Below are 21,232 nucleotides of genomic sequence, written 5' to 3' on the forward strand. Positions count from 1 at the left end.
CCAGTTTCTACGACCAGGGGATACTTTTGTGATTGTGCTACTGAGCCTCAGAAATACTTTAGCTACAACGGAAAAAGTCACCCACTCCGTTACTTTCCTCGGTCTCAAGGAAGACTGTCTGCTTAAGACTGAGGAGGTGATGGAGGCTAAGACAAAAATTACCGCAGCTGTTTATCTTGGCTGAGATTTCCAAGACACTTTGGCAATAGTGCAGCTGAGAGATAGATGACTCCACAGTAGTACTGTACCGCTACTATCGGAGTATCGAGACCCCGCGGCAACCAATTCTCAATTCCAATTATCAGCAACGGGAACCGACTTATTATTATTCCCCCTTTCCGAAGTATGATCAACCGGAATCTCAGTCGGAGCATGGTTCACTTGACACAAGATGGACACGGCAGAAGCAAGTGAATTAAATCTTCGATAGATGTGTCATGATGTAACACGATCCATTTATTTTTGAACTATGAAGCTCCATGGTATGTACTGTACAGTACCAACCCAACTCTGTACTCTTTTCACGTATTCTCGCAACAATTCATGTGTTATTGCTGTATTATAGAGTGTCAGTAGCTAGCAGCCCTCATACTCACTTCACCTCTCGATTCATCTCTTGCATAATCGTCTTATCATTACCATTTCAATTACTCACCAGGAGACCCAGTGGAGATGGGGCGCTGGCAGGCTCCTCTCCAAATACACGCAGCTGGTATGCACAAGGTGCATTAGCGAGAAGACACTGGTACAGGTACATGCACAAAATCGTGCTAAAGGCGGATGTCAGTTATTCTAGAGAAAATTAGTTGCACATTAATCATCAGATTATTGCAAAGAAGATTTAGGGTAAAGCGACTTCTTAAAAAATCTCTCTGGTACTCCTTTGAAGAGCTCCTACACCTACTGTATACTACATACTGTCCCCTGAACCTTGGAAGATATCGTCCGGCGCCGTGCGGCTCGTTGATCATCAACTATGGTTCCGGAAGAACAATAATTCCGTGGTGCGGCTGGATAATTCAAATAAAAGGTCTGGACACGGTTTTATCTGCTTCGGGCAGCATCGTGGGGGTCACAGGGTTCCGTCTATGTCCGTAGAGGTCGCCAAAGTGGGGTTATGGGCAATGGAAAAACGTGAAAGTTGCACAGGCAGAAAATATTGGTCGAAGAGGGCTCCCACATTGTGACGTTGGAGTGATGGTAGCAGCCCGACGGTTTATACTAATAGGTACAGTACTGTATGTACTATAGATGAAATTTGACTACTGTACATACTGTTCACCGTAGCTGTGTCAGATCATATACGGAATAATCAAGAAGCTCAATTGACTTCAACAAGTACTAAATGCTAGGCTAGTAGTTGCAGGCCGTAGGTCCCTTCGCCCGGTAGAGATGATTATTTGAGAGGTCCATATATACATCAACTTTCTCAAGACTCCCCATCTCATTTCTTGTTCAATAAACTGTCATGGGGAATAGTGCACCGTAACGGCTTACCCTAAGCTTCTTGTCTTACGAGTGTCCTTCCCTGGATCCTGTGTTGAGAATAGGACAAACATTTCCATAGTATGTGCCAATCCAGCCATGCCACCAGAGTCAAGAGCTCAAAAGAGCCACCGACCGATAATGCCGACCAAAAAACAACACTAAGAAACAACGCTGAAAAGCCGCCTGGAGCTGAGGATGGTATGATGCCACCGGCCACCAGAGCAAGGAGTTGATGCGATTATAATACGTTAAGTCATGCCAGCATGAGTGATACTGTGAAACGATGACGTAAGCACCAATGTGATTCTGTGAACTGTGAACAGAATGCCTGCGCCTTTGTACATGGGCCAGCGCCAAGAGCCGGAGCCATATCTAGCCAATAAGTGCCACAGAGCATCTAAGAGCTGTAAGCGTTAAGCCAATGAGAGCCAGAGCTGAAACAAGTCAGAGCCCATAAGATCTAAGAGCTATGACGCCCCCAAGTGCCAGAGCCAGTTCATGATAAAAGCCACAGGGCCGCCATATGAGTTTCTCGTCGAGGCAGTCGGGGTCTAACGATCAAGCTCGCATTCAGAAAGGATGTAGGCCGTAGAACCTCGGGTATGAGGATTTACACCAGCTTAACCTTCAGTTTAAATACGAGAGGACGTAAGCCAGAAAGCTGGACCTCTGGGGATAATAAGTTGTGGACCATGGAGTCAGTTTTTCGATTGTAGCATTTTTTATACTTGTACAGGTACAAGTACTATAGTTAATTAAAGTGTTTTGCTGTCGATTTAGACATTATTTGCAATTTGAAGCTGGACTTATGTGATATGGTAATTTTAAAAAATATTATTGAATTTATCTAATTTCTTTAAGTTTTGTTTTACTTATTTAACTCATGTTTAATTATTTGTATTTTGTCAAGTACTTAATTGGGATATATTAAAGTGAATTGTAATCATACTGGTGAAATGATGGAAGTTCGAAGCGGCAAAAAAAGAAAACCAGGAGCGGAACTACTGTGTATGATTTCACTCACAGTCTGAAAGACTGACAAAAAGAATTACAGTACCCAGGATTCTCGTATGGTCTCCCACTACAATACTAACTGGGCTCTCTGGTGCTTGACTATGGCTGATCGGACGGGAAAGCCGTATTTTCACCAGGATATGGGCCGTAAACCAGTGCTGCGCCGACCCGGAATCGAACCGGGGGCCCATCGATGGCAACGATGGATTTTACCACTAAACCATCGGCGCTTAGTAAGCATAATAGGTAGTTTTCTTACTCGTGCATATAGTTGATTACATAAGCAGAGGAAGAATATTGGGCGTTTGAAGCCCTACAGTTGTTATTATATTACTTAAAGAAGTATTTCATGCGATTGCAAACAACACCAGTTTCTTGTATCCCTCCACGGCTGCAAGCAGGTCGGTAACGGTGATGTGCTCATCTGGTGCATTGGCCAAACTCATGTTACCAGGACCGTAAAGATACCGAACAAAGTCTCCATGAAGGTGTGGACTGTCACTTGATAGAGAGGAAACGGTAGACTCAAATCCAGGAACCTCACAACTAAAGTCCTGGGGTGGATAGGACTGGTAAGTGAATATCACATCTCGGAATCGTGTGAGGACGCCAGCCACTTCACTTGCAACATTTTCCTCATCTCCCAGAAACCGAACTTCCACGGTAGCCTTTTGATTGTTGGTGAAAGTCACATTTACTGTTCCAGAGATTATTGAAGTCTTGAAGGCTTGCATCATGTCGATAAGGACTTGGTTTTCGCCCTCTAGTCCGATGATGACAACTCCACAATGACGACTCACCAAATTCAAGTCACTAGGCTTTCCGAAGATAATAGTTTTCCACGGTTTGACCATTTTGTTCACCTCGGTCATTCCTCCAGATCCAAAGACTTCTCCTCCAACCACAAACAACAATGCCACTTCATTGTATGCAACTTTCCTGTCCCTCAACAGCTCTTCAAGAGCAGTTACTTGGGCAGCAATGCAAGACTTGGCATCAAGAGCTCCAGAGCCGTATATGGCACCGTCGATGACATTATACGGAGTTCCACTTGTGACGTGATCAACGTTGCTTGTTAGCAACACCTTGGCATCCTCTCGGGCTCCCTTATAAGCATAGACGTTCTGACGGGTATGATCTCCAATCAAGTCGATAGTGTAACCTCTGGTTGAGAGATAAAGCTGCAGAAAACGAGACACGTGAGTCTCATTGTATGACACGGAAGGGATATCAACCAGGCTCCTGTGCAATTCCATGACAGGGCTGTAGCTGTTAGTACCACCGTGTTCCTTCACAGAGAGTGTGTCATGTTTAGGGAACCTATGATAGGCATATATGTAGCTCTTTAAAATGAGAAGAGCTCCACACACCAGGAATACTACAATCTTCCTGATCATGATCTGTGGGGAAGGTGGTGGAAAATTCGATGAGGGTAGTGTAATGACGCAGTAGAAGAGAGTAGGTTCGTTTGTGCAAGACAATGAAGATGCTAATCGAAGGAGCAGATTGTTTGTTGCTCTGCAATAGTCGCGGTAAGTATTGGTAAAGTGGAGGGAACAAATAAGGTTGAGATAACTGGGATTGATATGCAACCTTATCTACGATATAAAAAAATATGATCTGTGGTGACTTGCCAATATGAGGACTTGATACAGCCATGGGTAGGTAGAAAAAAAAATACCAGATCATTGTGATCACAAAAGGAGTGGACGACACCGGAATCGAACCGGGGACCTCGCGCCATGCTAAAGCGCATGTGATAACCAACTACACCAGATATAAGATTCCGATCGTCTCTTATCTGCGGAATATTCTCAGTCGGTAGATTGTCCGCTGTCTTAATCTAACCGTTGCTCGCTGTCTGTATACGTTCACAGGTGGTGATCACTTTTTTAATCATACATAAATGTCTTCTTATATACTCCCCCCCGGGTGCGTCCCAGGGGGGAAAACAGTCACCCTTGACGTGACCCGGCACCGTCCCCAAGCCCTTATAAGCGACTTTGGTCCTTACACCAGACGCCCAAGTTTTTTATTGAGATGTAGGTGGGTGGTTCTGTGTAGTTTCAAAACTTCTGAAAAAACGAAGAAATCATTAGAAAAAAAAAAAAAAAAACTAAACTAAAAAAAAAAAAAACCTCAAAAACATAACAACCATACCCCTACTCCAAACTTCAACTCCCCGATGTCGCAAAGACTCAATAACGATACACACGAATCATTAGAATAAAAAAAAAATCGACTTCTTGCAGTGCCTGTGCAAACGGATCGATAAGTTCTGTGTGCACACTACTGGTATTTGATGTACTGTACAGTACCGATACTTTTGTATGCCTCGAGGCTTTACGAATATCTCCCCCGACAGGTGTAGGAATCAGCTTCTCAGTAAGTTTCCAGACCATGTCTACGTCAAGTTCCCAGTCCTTCTACACTACATATTGTACACCATCTCCGTATATATTCATAACCATTCAATAATACAATTCAATTAAAACTTTCGTCGCTGCTGAGGTTTGCCCTTGGGTTTGCTCACGCCACCTCGAGAAAACTTTTTGGTGGGTCGCTTGGGCACCACGTCGTCATCATCTCCTCCGTCGTCATCTCCTCCCTTTGACTTCTTATACTTGTACTTGTTCTTCTGTCCTCGCACAGGTCCGTTCTTGATGGCCTCAACGTAATGGTCGATGGCCGAGCCCTGGGGAATCACGTCCTCCTCCTCATCCTCCTTAAAGATCATCTTACCGGACTCATTAGTCTTGAACTTGGACGATTTGAGAAGAGGCTCCTTCTTTCCTCTAGGCTTGGAAGAAGTGATGTGAGCCAGAGCCTGCTGCGACAGCAGATCCAGAGGGTCGTCGGACTTCATAATGTACTTGGAGGCCCGCTTGGTGGTCTCCTCCTCCTCATAGTCATCCTCGTCTTCAGAATCCGAGTCTCCGTACAGAGCTCGCTCGTACTCAGAGGCAAACTCCTTCTTGGGCTTGGTAGACGACATGGGAGCATCTTCCTCCTTCTCCTCGGTTCGCTTTCGCTTGGATCGCTCCTTAGACTTTCGGATGTTGGTCAGCAGCTTCTTGTCGGCCTCGGGGAAATGCTTTTCAATGGTGTCGAAGCCGAACCGTCGGATCAGACGCTCGACAATGTGCTTGACCTTGGCCTTGAAATGGCCCTTATGTTCGTGGGACCAGTGCAGCAGCTTTGGGAGAAGCTCGCTGAGCTGGGGCTCCACGAGATCGATGGGGAGAGAGATGGCCGTAATCTTGACGAAACCAAGAGTCGACTTGACGATCTCTCTGTTCTGCGAGGTCAGGAACAGCTCAACGGTTTGAGACAGCTCGCTGAGCATATCCATGGGCACGTCGTCCTTGAACTCGAACAAGATTCGGGACAGACCCGTGATGGTGGCAGACACCAGGTTGGGTGAGGTTCCTGCCAGACCAGCAGACACGGCCTTGAAGAACTCAGTCAGGTTGGCGTTGACGGATCCCAGACCGGCATCCTCGAGACCGGGGATTCGAGTGTTGTCAATTACTCCTCCTCGAGCCATCTTTTCGCCCATGAGAACCAGTAAGTTGTAAGCGGACGTTCGGGTCTTCTCGTTGACGTCCTTGGTGGCAATGACGGCTTCAGAGACGGTAGCGGGGATGAAATACAGATCGTTCTCGGGCAGCAGAGCCACCAGCTTCGCCAGAGCGGCCACTCGAGCGCCTCGAGACACAGCAGTGACAGACTCAGCAGACTCGAGAACAACACCACAGATGTTGTCAAGATGCTTCTCCAGAGTCTCGAAGCTGTTGTCGGCCTCGGCCAGACGGGTCAAAAGACGGTAGCCCTTCTTTTGGTGGTTGGGGTCGGAGTTCTGGATCATCTGCACAAAGACGGTCAGCAGAGTGTTGTGAGAAGAGGCAGGGATGTAAGGCACGAGGGCGATGAGAATGTCAAGCATGGTGAGCGACATTGCTGGCAGGGCGTCCTTCTCAGGCTTAGACTCCTTGGCCTCATCCTCCAGAGCCTTGTGAAGCATTCCACACACGTTATCGAAGATGTCGCCAATTTCGCCGGCGGGGGTGATGCCGAGGTAGGCGTTGATGCACTCGAGAATGAAGCCTCGAGACTCGGGAATAGTTTGTCCGTACACGTTGAAGAGCACCGCAAGAATCTTGGAAGACACGGTTCCGAGGTAGGCAACGTTAGACTCGGCCTCGGATCGGGGGAATCGCTCCAGAAGCAGCAGGTCGTCGTTCACATCCTCGGACTCAGCAGCCTCGGGCTCCTCGGCGTACACCACATTGCTCTCGACAAGCAGACGCAGCGACTGGCAGATAACAGGTCGGATCTCAATGTTGGAATAGAGCTTGTTGGAGAGCAGCTCGGCAAAAGACTGGTCAAACGACTGCTGGAGATCCATGGGCAGAGCGCAGAAACGGGGCAGAACGGACCAGACCTGGGCCAGCAGAGCCTCGAAGACCTTTGCGGTGGCGCCCTTGGTAGTCGAGATCTTGTCGTCAAAATACTCGATCAGTGGCAAGAACTCGCTCTTAAAAAAGGCAATCTCTGAATTGTGAATGTTGTCTCTCAGTAGAGGGAGCATCCAGGCTCGTCCGGGGTTGTCAGAAGAGGGGTTTGAAAGGTTGAGGGGGAGCAGTTCTAGCACTTTGGCAGGTCCCATGGCACGAATAGCGGACCCAAGAGCGTTGTCGAGAGCAGGAATGCCGTTAACGAAGGACTCCTCAGTTCGGAGACCTCCAATAATTGTCACAGCCTCCACAAGGAAGGGGTCGGACTTCCATCTGAGAGTGTCGAGTAGAGCTGCCACAACGTTCGTAGAGTCGACGAGAGAAGCCCGGGTCTGGACGGACAGAAGCATCGTGGCCATCTCCGCGAGCTTGGACAGCCACTTGTCGCCGTTCTGAAGCGACTTTTGGTTGATGGAAGAACACAGAGCAACGAGACACTGGGAAGCAGAGGTTCGCACACTGTCGGCCTCAGAGTCGAGATAGGCACATACCTTCTGGAAAACCACGGGGGTCTTGGCCAGTCCCTTATCAGGGTTGACCTCTCCAAGAGCACCCACTCCCTGGGCAACAACAGCAAACCAGGCAGGAGCAAGATGCTGGTCGTTGGTGGCGGGAGCCTGGTCGATCACAGCATCGAGAATAACCAGCAATTTTCGTGTCTTGTTGTTCTCGTCCTCTTCAGACTTGGCAAAGTGACGAAAGACACCCTCAAAGATGCCAAAGGTAGCCTGGATCAGCATCTGGTTGGTAGTCTTGGAAATAGACAGCAGCAGCTGACAGAGTTCGTCAAACTGCGACATAGGCCACATTCCAACGCCACAGATGGTTTTCACCAGAGCCAGCGCATGCATGAAGCCGGCATCCACGGTATCCTCCTTCTTGTGGTTCTCCAGGTACTGCTTGACGGCCTTCAGGGCTGTGTCGGCACAGGTTGCGGCAGCAGGATGCTCGACGAGCACTGGAGATACTCGGGTCTCGAGGATCTTGGCAAGTGCGTCCAGAGCTCGCTTTCTGATCTTGGGACGGGGATTGACGGCCAGATGCATCAGACCAACCACTCCTCGTCGGGGAGACAGCTCAGAAGCAGGGGTCTGCCACGAGGCAGCATCCTGGGCCAGCAGCAGATGCTGCAGAGTGCCAATGGCGGATCTGAGTAGCGCAGACTCGGAATCGGACGAGCCCAACACGGGTGCGAGCTTGACGAAAATCTGCGAAAACTTGGCCCGCAGAAGAGATTCGCTGGCGAAGGGAGACACAAGGTCGAGGAAATAGAGAGCCGAGGCGGCTAGATCGGTATTCTCGAGCTGATCGGGGGCCTGGCGGCTGAACGATTGCTCTAGCAGAGCAAGGAAAGAAATGAAGTAGGAGGTGGCGGTCTTCTCGGTCTTTTCCTCCTCGAGATTCTCCTCCACGGCTCCCAAAATAATGGCCAACTGTTTCTGGTTGGCCAGCTTGGAGTTGACATGGACGCGGATCCGGTCCAGCTTGTCCTCCAGCGGTTCCGTATGGTCGAGTTCGGACATTTGTAGATGGTGCGTGCAACTGCAATTGTCACTTTGCAGAAGACTTGAAAAAAATATTAGAGTTGATGCACTGCGAGTTTATCAGGTTGGTGGGAGAAGAGGTGGATAGTGGTGTGGGCTGTTTGGGGAGATTTCTGGGGTAATACGAGATGGTATTCTGGTGTATATTACATTTGTAGTAGTCTTAACTTGTTGGCATTCCAATATCGTGTCTCCACTGTGGCATTATGGTTGCGGTGTCACTCACTTCGATTCTCGGCTATTCCTTTTTTTAAAAAAGAAATAGAAAATGTCAAATTCTAGATTGACACTGCAATGGGAGTGTTGGGGGTGAACTTCTGCTGTAAGGGGACATGCCTCTGTACAAGTCACAATTACAGTCCAATATTATCGAATATACTGCAAATATTATACAATATATTATAATAAAATTATATTATACAAAATTATATTATACAAATTAAATGTTGATATATTTATATACAATCTCTTCATACCCACGCACAGAGCCACCAAATAAGAAGTTCACTGTACACGATTTCGAAAAATAGTGGCAAGACACGAGATGTGGTTAAGCAATGTTCTTTCGACAAGTCCAGTGTAACAGTGTTGGGGTCAATCCATTAAAGGAGACCATATGCTGTGTCCCTCCAGGTGCGTGCTGTGTTGTATCTTGTGCTGAGGAGTCCGACCTCTTCTGTTCATTCAGACGCTCCTGTGCTCATGTTCTCATGAAGTCATTTTCAATTCATCAACACCCATGATCTTCAATTCAACCCTATAGTTGAGTAACAGTCGATTAAATAAATCAGACTCGTTATGATACCGACAAACAGCCTATCATATTCCGCGTTGACGTTGGACACTACAACAAGTGGCTGAGAAACTACTTCCTTGCCCAAATTGACCGAGACAGTTCCTCTGCGGAGGACCACTGAATACTTCTTCCACGGGAACTAATCTAATGTTATCTAATGCACGATATTCCATGGACTCTGATGTAGACAAGCTCTCCAGATTCCTGGATTCTAAACACCAGTTTTGAAATGAATTGATGCCGAACCCAGGGATTCGTCGTGACACAGCAGATTAACCATGCGCTTACAGCCTTCCAGCACTGACAAACAAGTGCCAGAGTCCAAGTTCCACTTCTGAATAACCCCATAAGGAAACCCCGAGTAACATACACCTCTACAGTAATGAGGACATGAGCAACATCGTACGCACGCTTTTAATGTCCTTCAAGCACATATTGGCACTCTCCGGGTTAGTCAGGATCCCTACACGCACTGTTGTACAAGAATCCGCACAAGGGTATCTCCATGGATGTCAGTTGCTCTGAGAGAATTCTTACAGCCCGCAAAATGTGCACAGGCACTGCTGTATTCTACATGCCTATCCTTTTCAGGAAGCTTCCACACCCTCACTCTCTCTCCAGAACGAATGTATGTATCACTTTGTGTCAGAGAATGTGAGTGTGGATGCTTCTTCTTCTCTTTAGCACACGAGTGCATTTTCTGCTTGATGCTCCACATTTTCATAGTCCAATCTCTGGCGCTCACGACTGTATCCCTCAGATTGGAGGTTGAACCCAAGGCTGCTGAAGGCTCCTGGTAGTTTGACATGACTGGTTTTCAAACTTTGAAACAGACTCAGAGTCCTTCGGTGGTGGCTTTTCTTGCCTCAAGGACTCTGGAATCTTGTCTACCATTTCCAAGGACGGCACAGTACCAATGGCCTTATGTTTCTTTACCCAACGTACTTGTCTGTTGAGGATGTTAATGTCTCAGCTCTCGTTAACGAAGCCCCTGGTCTGTCTCTTCTGAGCTGTCGCTTGGAGCTTCTCTTGTTCTCGCTGTTCTTCATTGAACATCCCTCAGCAAATGAATGTTAAATAATACTTAAGCCAATGGCTTGTTTGTTAATTAGTTATAATTCTAAGTAAACACTTGTTGGCCCTTTGTTTAAACGTGTCAGCAAAACTAAACTTCTCGCGAACCTAATCTCGCATCATCCATGCACCGTGCCTGGGATGGCAGTATTTGAGACGATCACGCGAAGAGCGTTCATCATTAAATTTTCCACGTGCAACTAAGCTCTCGCTAGACCTGGTAATCTCAGAGCTTTAGCAGCAAATGCTAGGTGTCTACGGTGGTGATATATGCGGTATCACAATAGAATGTTGGATCACACATTAGTCAGTCTTTTAACCATAGCAGTGACGCCCATTCAGACCCCCCCATCATCTACAATGTCTCTAATCATCTCGCTTGAGCTCTGTCGTGAATATCAATTTCATTTGAGCCAACGGGAACCTTGAGTTCTTGGGTCGTATCGTCTTTTCTTTTTGTCCAGACCAATGTCATGGACGGTTGAGAAACGTGCCCATACAGAGTGCAAAGCACCATGTCCTTTATAATGTTGCCTAAATTCCTCATTCAATGGCTCAGATCTACCTCTTAACGCTTTCTCGCACACATGGTTAACCTCTTACAGCTCTCTACTAGCCTGCTGGCTGCTGCTGGGCTGGTCAAGCGAGCCGACAACCCCTCCTCTCATCATGTCCAAGTTCCCAACATTGGAAACGACGCCCTAGTTGACTGGGGTTACCTCGAGACCCAGAAGATCTTCAACGGAACAGGCTCCAACTGTACCAAGTGCCTGCAGGGCATCAATCTTGGCAAGTACATCACTCTCCAGGCTCCGACTGTGACGCCCCAGATCCTCGTCAAGCTATGCACCCTCTACGACTGGCAGGACGACTGCGACAAGTGGCAAGGAAGTGATATCACTAAGGGCAATCCCGGTAAGCACGTTTCGCAAGTCTTCACTATCATGGACGCCTTTGGACTGGACGGAATCAATCTCTGCTACTGGACTGCTCCCAACACCTGTGATGCTGCTCCCGTTCCTGAACCAGATTTGTCGTCTTGGTGGCCTGAAAAGCCCAAGAACCTGTCAAAGATCGAATCCACCTACAACGAGACCTTCAACGTTCTTCATATTTCCGACTTCCATCTCGATCTACGTTACTTACCGGGTCAGGAGGCCTGGTGCGACGCCTACATGTGCTGCACAGTGGAGTCTAGCAACAAGAAGGCACTGGCAGCAGGACTCAACCATACCGTTTAGTCGGCCCAGAAACTCGGATCGTACCATTGTGACGCTCCAGAATCGCTTGTGGAAGATTCTCTCAAGACTGTGGGGGCAATGGCTAATGCACGAGACTTTGAATTTGGCATCTTCACCGGCGACATGGTCTCCCATGATATCCAGGACTGGCTCTCTTTTACTCACACATACCAGTCCGAAGAAGAAGTGTACTACTTGATGAAGAAGTATCTCGGGGACATTCCCGTCTACCCAACATTTGGCAACCACGACTCATACCCTTATGCTCAGCTTGCCCAAAATTCATCTGGTTTTGCAGGCGAGTTTTCCTGGAACGCAGAGCTGTCCGCAAAAATGTGGAAGGACTTTGGCTGGATCAACGAGACCACCGAAGCCCAGGCTGAGCACACCTACGGCTCGTTTGCAGTGACAACCAAGAGAGGTCTACGGGTCATCTCCATCGACTCCAACTTCTGGTACTCGGAGAACTACTACAACTTCTGGAACATCACCGAGCCTGATCTGTCTGGAACCTTCAAGTGGCTTGTTGGTGAGCTTCTGGAGTGTGAAAGATTCGGTCAAAAGGCCTGGATCATGGCCCATGTACCTTCTCAGGAGATGGGTGCGGTCCCTTGGGCGACTGAGGTGTTTAGGCAGGTTATCCGACGCTTCTCTCCTCACGTGATTGCAGCCAACTTCTTTGGTCACACCCATGCCGACCAATTCAACGTCTTCTATGAACAAACCAACGTGTGGACCGAAGAGTCTGCCATCTCAGTCGGTTGGATTATTCAGTCCGTCACTCCTGTTGACAAATATAACCCTGCCTGGAGATACTACGAGGTGGACACGAAGACTTTTGAGATCATGAACTCCAAGAACTACTACTCACCTCTCAACGAGACGTACGAGTACAACATCGACAAGTACAAGAACGAGACTCTAGGAAACTACACTTACAAGGTGTACGAACCCCAGACTCCTAAACAAATGACTTGGATCTGGGAATACTCTGCTCGAGACGCCTATGATCCAAACAACACCTGGCCCCATAACGCTCCCCTTAATGCCACCTTCTGGCATAGAGCTGCCAAGGGTATTATCGAAGATCCGGCCCAAAATCAGCTGTATTACGATCACTACTTCCGAAAGTCGCCTTATACTCAGCAGGGATGTGATAAGGAATGTCTTCAGGATACTTTTTGCTCGTTTGTAGCCGGTTCTCAGGGTGAGCGAACCGACTGTCTCAAGCTTGAAAGTCTTCCTCCTTTGTAGGTAAGACTACGAGTACGTAGTCGATGAATATAGAAATAGAATAGACCAGCGATTGGCTACTGGTGCTAACGTAACTATGAGTTATATTAAGCCAATATCCATATATAATTAATATTGCCATGGCAAGCATCTAAGCCTGTCATGGCCTTGTACAAGTAGTCACAGCTCGCTACGCAAACTGCACCTACTGTGTCACCCTCTGGGGCATCCCCAGCCCATGGTTCTCCTTGTTTCCTCCTCTCACAGGGCTCTTCAACTCATGGTTGGAAACGCACTTTCTCAATGAGCCCCGAATACCAAACTTGCCACTCGTCGGAGTCACTACTCGGTTTGCACGACTGTCTCCGTCAGCAAGAATACTCACATTCGAGTGATTGACAGCATCGGAAAAATCCAAGGGTGGAGGAGCAGAGTCAGGGCTGTCCATGGGATGATCAATGGGTGATTCCACTGCTGCTGCAGGACCAGGCAGCCTTGAGGGGGTACTCAAGACATTGGAAGTTCGTCGAGGAGTCGAAAGGGCGGGGGAAGGTGCCCATCTCACCCTCTTGGAGGGTTTGTCTTTGGGAGGGGGTTGAACAGGAGATCGAACAACTACCGATCTCTTGTATGCCGAAGGAAGCGAAAAGTTTGGGGTCGAAGGAGTCGGGATCGGGGCTGTGGATACGCTTTTAAAAACGTTTTCACATCCAACCAAAGCTTCAGACAGCAGCCGCACGTGCTCCTGGTCCTCAATGCGCTGAATCATGTGTAGACAAGCGTTCATGAACTGCGAGACAATGGGTCCAAAAAACGTGTCTGTTAGAGACACGGACGAAACACACTCATGGAACTCCCGCTCGTAGTGGTCACGTGTCTGTTCAGCCCATATCAGGAATAGCTCCTCATCTGCCTCACACCATCCTTCTAGTTCCTTCAGACGCCGCAAACATTGGTCAACGGTGTTTTGAGCGGCCATATCCCGTGTGCACGAATCCAAAAAGGCGTTGATGGCCTCAATATCGCTGCATAATCGTTTCAGACGATCCTGAGCGTCGTCCACAAAGTACAAAAGCTCGGGATACGCAGAAGTGAGCGCTCCAAAGTCTGGGCCACTCAACAACTGCATCCACGACGTCAACTGGGACTGCTGAAGGGTCAACAGCTTGATACGATGCAATCCCATGACCCGCTGTTCAGTTTCCGATGTGGTTCGCGAGTACGTGGTCTCTAGAGACGTTATAGCCTCCTTGATGGCGTCTCTTCTTGTCTGTTCAGCTGCAACATACTTGGCAACAGCCTGCTCGATAGCCTCAGCCTCTCGCTTTCGAAGCGTCTCAATCTCCGTTCGCTGTTCGGTGATCATCTTCAGATACGAGCCCACGTGTCTGTCGAGCGAGTGCTGGTTTCGAACCACCTTTGTCTTGATCATTTTCGCTCTGTCAGCGTATTTGAGCGTGTTGAGGGTCTCGTCATAATGCTGAGAAGAAGGAGAAATGCATACTATCATCACCGTCTTGCAGTTGCCACCCAGCGAGAACTTGAGCAGTCGCGTGAGTTTGGAGTTTCTGTAAGGCACATGCAATTTTCGTTTGGGGTCACACAGAGCGTTGATGCAGTTGCCCAGTGCCAAAAGAGACTTGTTGATGTTTGCACCCTCCAGCAATCGCTCTCCTCTGTTCTTTGTGGCAGATGCACGCTCACTACCGGCCAGGTCGATGATGGAAAGAGTAGCAAAAGTGTGTGACTCGGAAAGCTCAGCTGTTCGGTTCTTTTGAATGACGTTGATCTGCAACACGGCATGTGATCGCGACGACGTGGCGTTGGCCTCAGTGGGGCTCTGTGTTCGGTTGGTGTTGCCTTGCAAAATCATCTCCATGACTTCCTCCACAGACTCGGGTTTGTGCGACGACAAGTTTGACACCGAGATTTTCTTGTCGGCGTCCTCCCGCAGAGTCAGCACCTTGTCGCTGGGCTCCAGAAGATCCTTAATGGTTTCGTTGTAAATCTCCAGGTAGCTGAGTGACACATCAATCACCTTTTCGTCTCGCAGAGCCTCAATTCTGTCGAACAGCTCCTTCATGGTCAGAAACACCACTCCTGGCGCCTCGGGACGTCCACTAATCGTGTGTGTCTTTCCACATCCCGTAGCTCCATATGCAAATACCGTGGCATTGTATCCATCGAAAATGTTGGACAGCAACGGCCGAGTAGTCTGGTTGTAGACCTGTTCCTGGGACGCATCTTCGTCAAACAGCTGGTCAAACACAAACCGGTGTTCTCTGATCCGATGTGTGTTGCCCGGAAACGCAGCCTTGTGCATCCCTGCCACAGGAGACGATTCTGGCGGGTCGAAAATGAGCATCTTGTCGTCCACCACGTTGATGATCTTGCGGATGCTTTTGCCGCCCTTGCGAGAAGTGAACGGGTTGACCGTAGCCGTGTTGGTCGACGAGGAAGCTAAAGAACCATCGCCCAGAAAAAGCTGCTGCTTGGGATTGTGCTGGAGATATGTCTGTTCCGTTTGCGTGAACGGCCGTACTCTGACGGCCACTGAAATAGAAGACTCCATGTTGTGTGTGAGTACAAGTAGTGGGTCTGTTGAGTTGCGTTTGTCGATGTCTTGTTTTTGTGTAACTTCTTTCTGTCTCTTGAGTGTGTTCGTTTCTGTCCGTGGCTGGTATTTTCTTGTCGTTTCCCGCTGTCTGCTTCCTCTCTTCAAGCTGTCGTTAGTGATATCCCTTTGGTGTGAGTTGAAACAAGAATATATCCACACACATGATACATGTCGGTCTGCAACTCTATTCCAGCCTAAACATAACATTGAGGATGGAGAAATGGGTAGATATTAATGAAAAGAATATGACACTAATTCCATGGACGAGCTGTCTCTTTTGGTGAAGTTTCCAGAAAATTCCATCCATTATTCACTCCTCTGTGTGGATTCTAAAACATTTGCAAAACCCATGCACCTCCCCAACACTATCATAACAAGTGCCAGAGACTCGTGTGAAACGCGCAAATTTTGTCCTATCGAAAGAATAAATACACAGGAAACTTCAGAATCCGCTCTGCTTTCCCCTTCCAGTGTCTTTACTGCCGAGATTTCCCCTTGAAACCGATATTATCACCTCATCCAGGCACACATGCAGCTTAATGCTACATTTAAACAGACAGTCCCCGGAACTACAAGTAGCCGTTTCCGCGGACTCTGCATCACGTGACCTTCTCAAATACTCTCCTGGCTCTCTTTCTCTTCAACCCTACCATCCGAAACACACTGTTTGCTTCACAATGGGGCTAACTCTGATGTTTACTATTGTTCTGCATGTTTGTTGACGTTTGCTGCATGCCGTTGTCATGGTTACTGTGCGGCTGAAAAAAAAAAAAGTGTGTGTGACTCTGGGTTCGATTCGGACTCGGGTGGATTTTGTAGAGGGAACCAGCAAATGTTTAGGGATTTGATGGAAGTTTTTCTTCGTATACTGACACAAATGAATCTATCTCGACCTGCTAGGATATATCATCACACTTTGAGGCAGTCTACAAGCTGTGCGAGAGTCAACCGAAGTCCCGGGTACTCGTAAACAATTTCAACAATATCAGTACAAGGTGCATGCAGTGTACTTATAGTAATGCAGTGTACTTATAGTAATCACTCGTAAAATCTGTGGAATGACTGTTTTCTCCAAGTACTTGTACTTGTACTTATAGTTGTACTCTCTTGCCACATGTGCTCCCTTTCGATGGAGTTCTTCTGAAATTCAGGTTTAATATGTCTCGTTCAATTAACCCGTCCAAGTACTTGTATAACTTGTACTTGTACAAGAACATTACCTAATGCGAAGCTGACGCATTACATAATCACACAACGGAATGCTCATCTAAATGACACAAAACACATACTAATCAATATCCATTGACCCATAGAAGACACAAAACACTGTCACATCTCATTGTTATCTTCTCCATCCACAACACCCTCCCTCATCCCGTATCTTCCTCACGCAGTAGGGACAGTACATACGTATCTATAGTATACTCCTCCCCACAGCGGTATCTGGAACCCTAGTGGATGTTAACTTTACGTGAGCTCATCGGATACAGCAGGCGAGTGTCTCAATTGGGCTGCACAAGAGTCGTATTGCTCTGATATTTCGACAGCAACTTTTTGGTCACGTGAGCTCGTTTCCGTGAAAATTTCGGCCCAAAATATCCGTTTCTTCTCCTCCCCAACATGCACATTTAACCTCCCCTCTCTCTCTCACAGCAAGGTTAACTCTCCCACCATGAACCGACTTAAGACCGCCTCAGTGCGACTTCGCCAGATTCACTACCAGTTTGGCAAATTCGGATATCAGGGCGACAACATGAACTCCAAGTACGCCGGCAAAGCCTACACGGAAACCACCGTGCACAAGTATCACCGAAACCTCATTGGAATCGAGCATCCCACTCGGTATGGAGCTCCTCACACAAACACCGTGGTCTTCATTGGGGGTCTGGGAGACGGAATCACCACAGTTCCGTACGTCAAGCCTCTGGCAGATGCTCTTGATAAGGCCGGATGGGGCGTTGTGGAGCTCTTGACCACTTCTTCCTTTGGAGGATGGGGTACGGGGTCTCTGGAACGAGACGCCGAAGAGGTAGAGAAAGCCGTGGAGTATCTCACCACCAAGCTGGAGGCTGGCGGGTTGCCTAACAAGCAGAAGGTTGTGCTGTTGGGCCACTCAACAGGCTGCCAGGACATTATGTACTACCTGACCAGAGGTAAGGAGCGAGCCAAGATCGACGGAGCCATTCTGCAGGCTGGAGTATCCGATCGAGACGCCACCGTGCTCAACATTGGCGAGAAAAAGTGGAAGGAGACCGTCGCGGCGGCCCAGAAGCTTGTGGACGAAGGAAAGGGCGATACCGTGCTGTCTGGCGAGTTTGCCGAGATCATGCACAACACCCCCATTTCAGCATCGCGATTTGTGGCTCTCAACGCTCCTCGAGGCGACGACGACTTCTTTTCCATTGATCTGCCCGATTCAGACCTCGAAAAGTCTTTTGGACAGATCAAGGTGCCCCTGCTGTTCCTCATGAGCGGAAGCGACGCATTTGTGGACCCCAAGCAGGACAAGCAGAAGATTGTTGACCGATACGAGAGCTTTGTCAAGGGCGGAAACTGGTCCGAGCTGTCTGGTGTCATTGACGGAGCTTCTCATAATGTTGGACGGGATAGCAAGGAGGGAGCTGTTGATGCTGTAGTGGAAAAGATTGAGAGTTTCGTGAAATCAATCTAGGGATCTCCAGGCCGTACTGACCCTACACAGACATCTGTATGTACTAGTATTTCCCTCACCTATAGCGAGCTGTCTTTCTAACATCATCTAACGTCATCACAATACATTCTACAGTATCTCAAATACCGTCCAAAATAAGAAAATCAAATCTATATATATTACAGCTAAATACTCCCCATCCGTATCCAGTGAGTCTATGTCTTCTGCCCTTCATTCTAACCCGTCTTACAGAAGAGTATCTCCGCAAGCACTCTTGGCGAGGGAAATGCCAGCGCTGATGGTGTCGTCAATATCCTTCTGAGAAGCACCAAGAGCGGGGTTGCACTCGACGAGGTCCATGGCGACGAGCTTTCCGGTGGCAGCAAGCTCCTCGCAGATGTAGCAGGCCTCTCGCCAGGTGAGACCTCCTCGAACAGGAGTTCCAGTGGAGGGAGCAAAGAAGGGGTCCATGGCGTCAACGTCGAAGGAGAGGTGAATGGGTTTGCTGAGATCGGGGTTGACCTTCTGCAGAGCCATCTCGACCACCTTTCCAATGCCGTACTTGTCCACATGGTGCATGGAGTAGGCGGTGATGCCATGTTCCTTGATCATCTTCTTCTCAAAGTCGTCCACGTCTCGCAGCGCAATGTAGGCGAGGTTCTTGAAGTCGAGACACTCGGGGACCCATCCGAAGGGATCGTCCTTCTCGGGCTTGGCGAGCCCGGTGACCCACGACAGAGGACAGCCGTGCAGGTTGCCAGAGTCGGTAGCGGCGGGAGTGTTAAGATCGCAATGAGCATCGACCCAGATGAGGCAGGCGTCGGGGTACTTCTCTCGCACACCGGCAACAGTGCCAACAGCGATGGAGTGGTCACCCCCGATGGTGAGCACAAACCGTCCAGAGACAGCAGCCTCAGAAACAGCCTTGTAGACCCGTCGAGAGGCCTCAGCGACGTAACGGGGTCGCTTCATCTTGCCAATGTCCTCGTCAGACTCGGGCACGGGGAACTCAAGGTGTCCGTCGAATTTGGTGTCCCAGTCGAGGCTCTGGAGGTGCTTCTCGAGACCTCCTCCGAGCAGGTACTCGGGGCCCTTGTCGACACCGCCCTTGGGCTGGCCTCCGGAGAAGGGGGCAGAGACAATGCTGAGCTTTCGTTCGGGGAAGTATTCAAAGTTCATTGTGTTGTGTTGTGTGGTGGTGGTGTGGTGGTGGTGATGGTGGCTGTGGTGGTGATGGTGGTGGAGATCAAGGTGGATCAACGCGGAATCAGAATCAGATCTTTTGTATGAACTTACACAAAGCGTAGGTGTCAAGTCCGGGCGTGGTAGAGATGGTGGAGAAGAAGAAACACGGTGGCCAAAATCCGGCCCTTATATAAAGAAAAAAATCGCCGTTACACCCCTAAGTGCAGGAACAGGCGATGAGGTGTGCATGAGTAGACGGCGCTGCCAAAAGCACTAGAAAAGAGCCGGTTGGGGGGTCTCACCGGACGAGGAGAGAGCGGGTCACGAGACCAAAGAAAACCGCACGTGGTTCGACACGAAAAACTCCCTTTTATACGTCCGCAACGCCGCCAGAGTCTCGCACTCCCTCCTCCAACCAAAATCCCACGATAACACACTCGAACCAAATTGAGTTTTATGAAAACCGTAATGCAACATTTTAGACGCACTACAACACGATCCATGACCCTAAGTACAGGTGTGAGCGAGTGAGGCATTTGAGGGGGTCATGAGGGGTTGCCGTGCAAGTGGAGAAGGGAGGAGAGGGCTAGGGCAGATGGTGGAAGTGGCAATGATGATTATGGGTGGGTAAGGGTTATTGATCCCTGGTGCCTGTTTGAACAGTGCGCATCACCCAAGGTGCCATGTGCTCCTGTCAAAAAGGGTCTAACAGCTTCCACTGGACTCTAATAATAGCCGTTGCTTTTTGATGTTTCTGATAGCAAATGTTTGAAGAGAACTTTATCAGGAGACGTGAGTTCGATTCACCATGGAGGTGGATTTGATAGGTATATTTGCTATTCGCCAGAGATAGCTTGTGACTTTGAGATAGGGCAAGAGATGGATTTTTGTAGAGGAGTGATAAGATAAAAACTGGAATTCTCTGTAAACCTGTCAGTTCAAGAAGGATACAATCGCCCCGGGGCGCGTTGGTGCGCGTAAGAGAAGGAATGTGTGATTTGAGTATCTCCTGTCATGGTGAAATTTAAAAATATTTATAGGAAAATATCATAAAAGAAATTAAATATATGTCGATATGGGGAAGATATAAGAAGATAATTGTGAGGTGAATATCTGGGAATTATATAGATTAAGATAATTTTGATTAAAAAAAAGTCCAATGAGCTATCACTTCCATAGGCCCCAATGACTCTACTTGTCTGATCCGACTCTGACTTACATTGCCTTGATTATGAAACTCGGCCTTGACGACTCCAGTTGGCATATATATAATGAATTATATATAGCTGTTGGAGCTGACTATTCTAACGAAAGAGTTCTACTCACATTCATTCTTCTCATAATCTCTCTTAGTTGGCTCAGCTTGTGTACCATGGGGGAGGAGGGATGAGGGATGAGGTCTACACGAAGTAAGGCTAGAAGTAGTTCAGATACAAAGCATAGCTCTACTTTGGCGTAATGATTCACTCAATTATCATTTGAGATCGCACTACTACTCGATGAGCGTCTGGAACAAAAGTCGTGCGATCATAGACATTCATAGCATGGGTTTTATTACGAATAGCTCCCCCAGATGCGTTGGCACAGTCTTAGGGTACTGTACTCCGTGGGGTCATTAATTTGGAACGCGGTTGTATTTCATTAGGTGTTCCTCACTTAACAGCTTTGTTTGTACAATGTCTTCCTTCGTTGTTTCCCCAGATGCGTAAGAATGTTCCGTTTTCACTCATATACAAGAAGTGATTACTCAACTGTGAATACTTCGGACGATTATTCAGGATAAATGAACTCTCAGACTGAGTCGCTAGCTTCTAGTGGTTCTATATGTTTAGCAAATGACCTCTCTCCAAGATCTCTGGAATACAACATGCTT

At 48.1% G+C, this 21,232-nt stretch overlaps 7 protein-coding genes and 3 non-coding genes across 10 annotated transcripts; 3 read left to right on the forward strand and 7 right to left on the reverse strand.

The window, feature by feature from the left end:
- Positions 1–2,534: 2,534 nt before the first annotated feature.
- Positions 2,535–2,655, reverse strand: YALI1_E08770r. The gene has a single exon (XR_002432130.3). It is a non-coding gene; the product is annotated as a 5S ribosomal RNA (ribosomal RNA).
- A 6-nt stretch (positions 2,656–2,661) lies between these two features.
- Positions 2,662–2,732, reverse strand: YALI1_E08771r. The gene has a single exon. It is a non-coding gene; the product is annotated as a tRNA-Gly (tRNA).
- A 117-nt stretch (positions 2,733–2,849) lies between these two features.
- On the reverse strand, positions 2,850–3,899 carry YALI1_E08782g (uncharacterized protein; the record flags this gene model as incomplete). The annotated part of the gene is made up of 1 exon (XM_503662.4): positions 2,850–3,899. The coding sequence occupies one exon, from the start codon at positions 3,897–3,899 to the stop codon at positions 2,850–2,852; it is 1,050 nt and encodes a 349-aa protein (XP_503662.4).
- Positions 3,900–4,208: 309 nt separating this feature from the next.
- YALI1_E08786r lies at positions 4,209–4,284 on the reverse strand. The gene has a single exon. It is a non-coding gene; the product is annotated as a tRNA-Ala (tRNA).
- A 706-nt stretch (positions 4,285–4,990) lies between these two features.
- Positions 4,991–8,542, reverse strand: YALI1_E08828g (uncharacterized protein; the record flags this gene model as incomplete). The annotated part of the gene is made up of 1 exon (XM_503663.3): positions 4,991–8,542. One exon carries the CDS (start codon positions 8,540–8,542, stop codon positions 4,991–4,993), a length of 3,552 nt encoding a protein of 1,183 aa, XP_503663.3.
- A 2,478-nt stretch (positions 8,543–11,020) lies between these two features.
- On the forward strand, positions 11,021–11,674 carry YALI1_E08853g (uncharacterized protein; the record flags this gene model as incomplete). Its single annotated transcript, XM_068282921.1, has 1 exon — positions 11,021–11,674. One exon carries the CDS (start codon positions 11,021–11,023, stop codon positions 11,672–11,674), a length of 654 nt encoding a protein of 217 aa, XP_068139022.1.
- Positions 11,675–11,752: 78 nt separating this feature from the next.
- YALI1_E08861g (uncharacterized protein) lies at positions 11,753–12,928 on the forward strand (the record flags this gene model as incomplete). The annotated part of the gene is made up of 1 exon (XM_066094336.2): positions 11,753–12,928. One exon carries the CDS (start codon positions 11,753–11,755, stop codon positions 12,926–12,928), a length of 1,176 nt encoding a protein of 391 aa, XP_065950408.2.
- Positions 12,929–13,112: 184 nt separating this feature from the next.
- YALI1_E08900g (uncharacterized protein) lies at positions 13,113–15,731 on the reverse strand (the record flags this gene model as incomplete). The annotated part of the gene is made up of 1 exon (XM_503664.3): positions 13,113–15,731. The coding sequence occupies one exon, from the start codon at positions 15,729–15,731 to the stop codon at positions 13,113–13,115; it is 2,619 nt and encodes an 872-aa protein (XP_503664.2).
- A 1,465-nt stretch (positions 15,732–17,196) lies between these two features.
- Positions 17,197–18,195, forward strand: YALI1_E08915g (uncharacterized protein; the record flags this gene model as incomplete). The annotated part of the gene is made up of 1 exon (XM_503665.3): positions 17,197–18,195. One exon carries the CDS (start codon positions 17,197–17,199, stop codon positions 18,193–18,195), a length of 999 nt encoding a protein of 332 aa, XP_503665.2.
- Positions 18,196–18,420: 225 nt separating this feature from the next.
- YALI1_E08937g (uncharacterized protein) lies at positions 18,421–19,353 on the reverse strand (the record flags this gene model as incomplete). The annotated part of the gene is made up of 1 exon (XM_503666.1): positions 18,421–19,353. One exon carries the CDS (start codon positions 19,351–19,353, stop codon positions 18,421–18,423), a length of 933 nt encoding a protein of 310 aa, XP_503666.1.
- Between the last annotated feature and the right edge of the window lie 1,879 nt (positions 19,354–21,232).

The sequence above is a fragment of the Yarrowia lipolytica genome, chromosome 1E (genome assembly GCF_001761485.1).
Source record: "Yarrowia lipolytica chromosome 1E, complete sequence".
NCBI lineage: Eukaryota > Fungi > Ascomycota > Dipodascomycetes > Dipodascales > Yarrowia > Yarrowia lipolytica.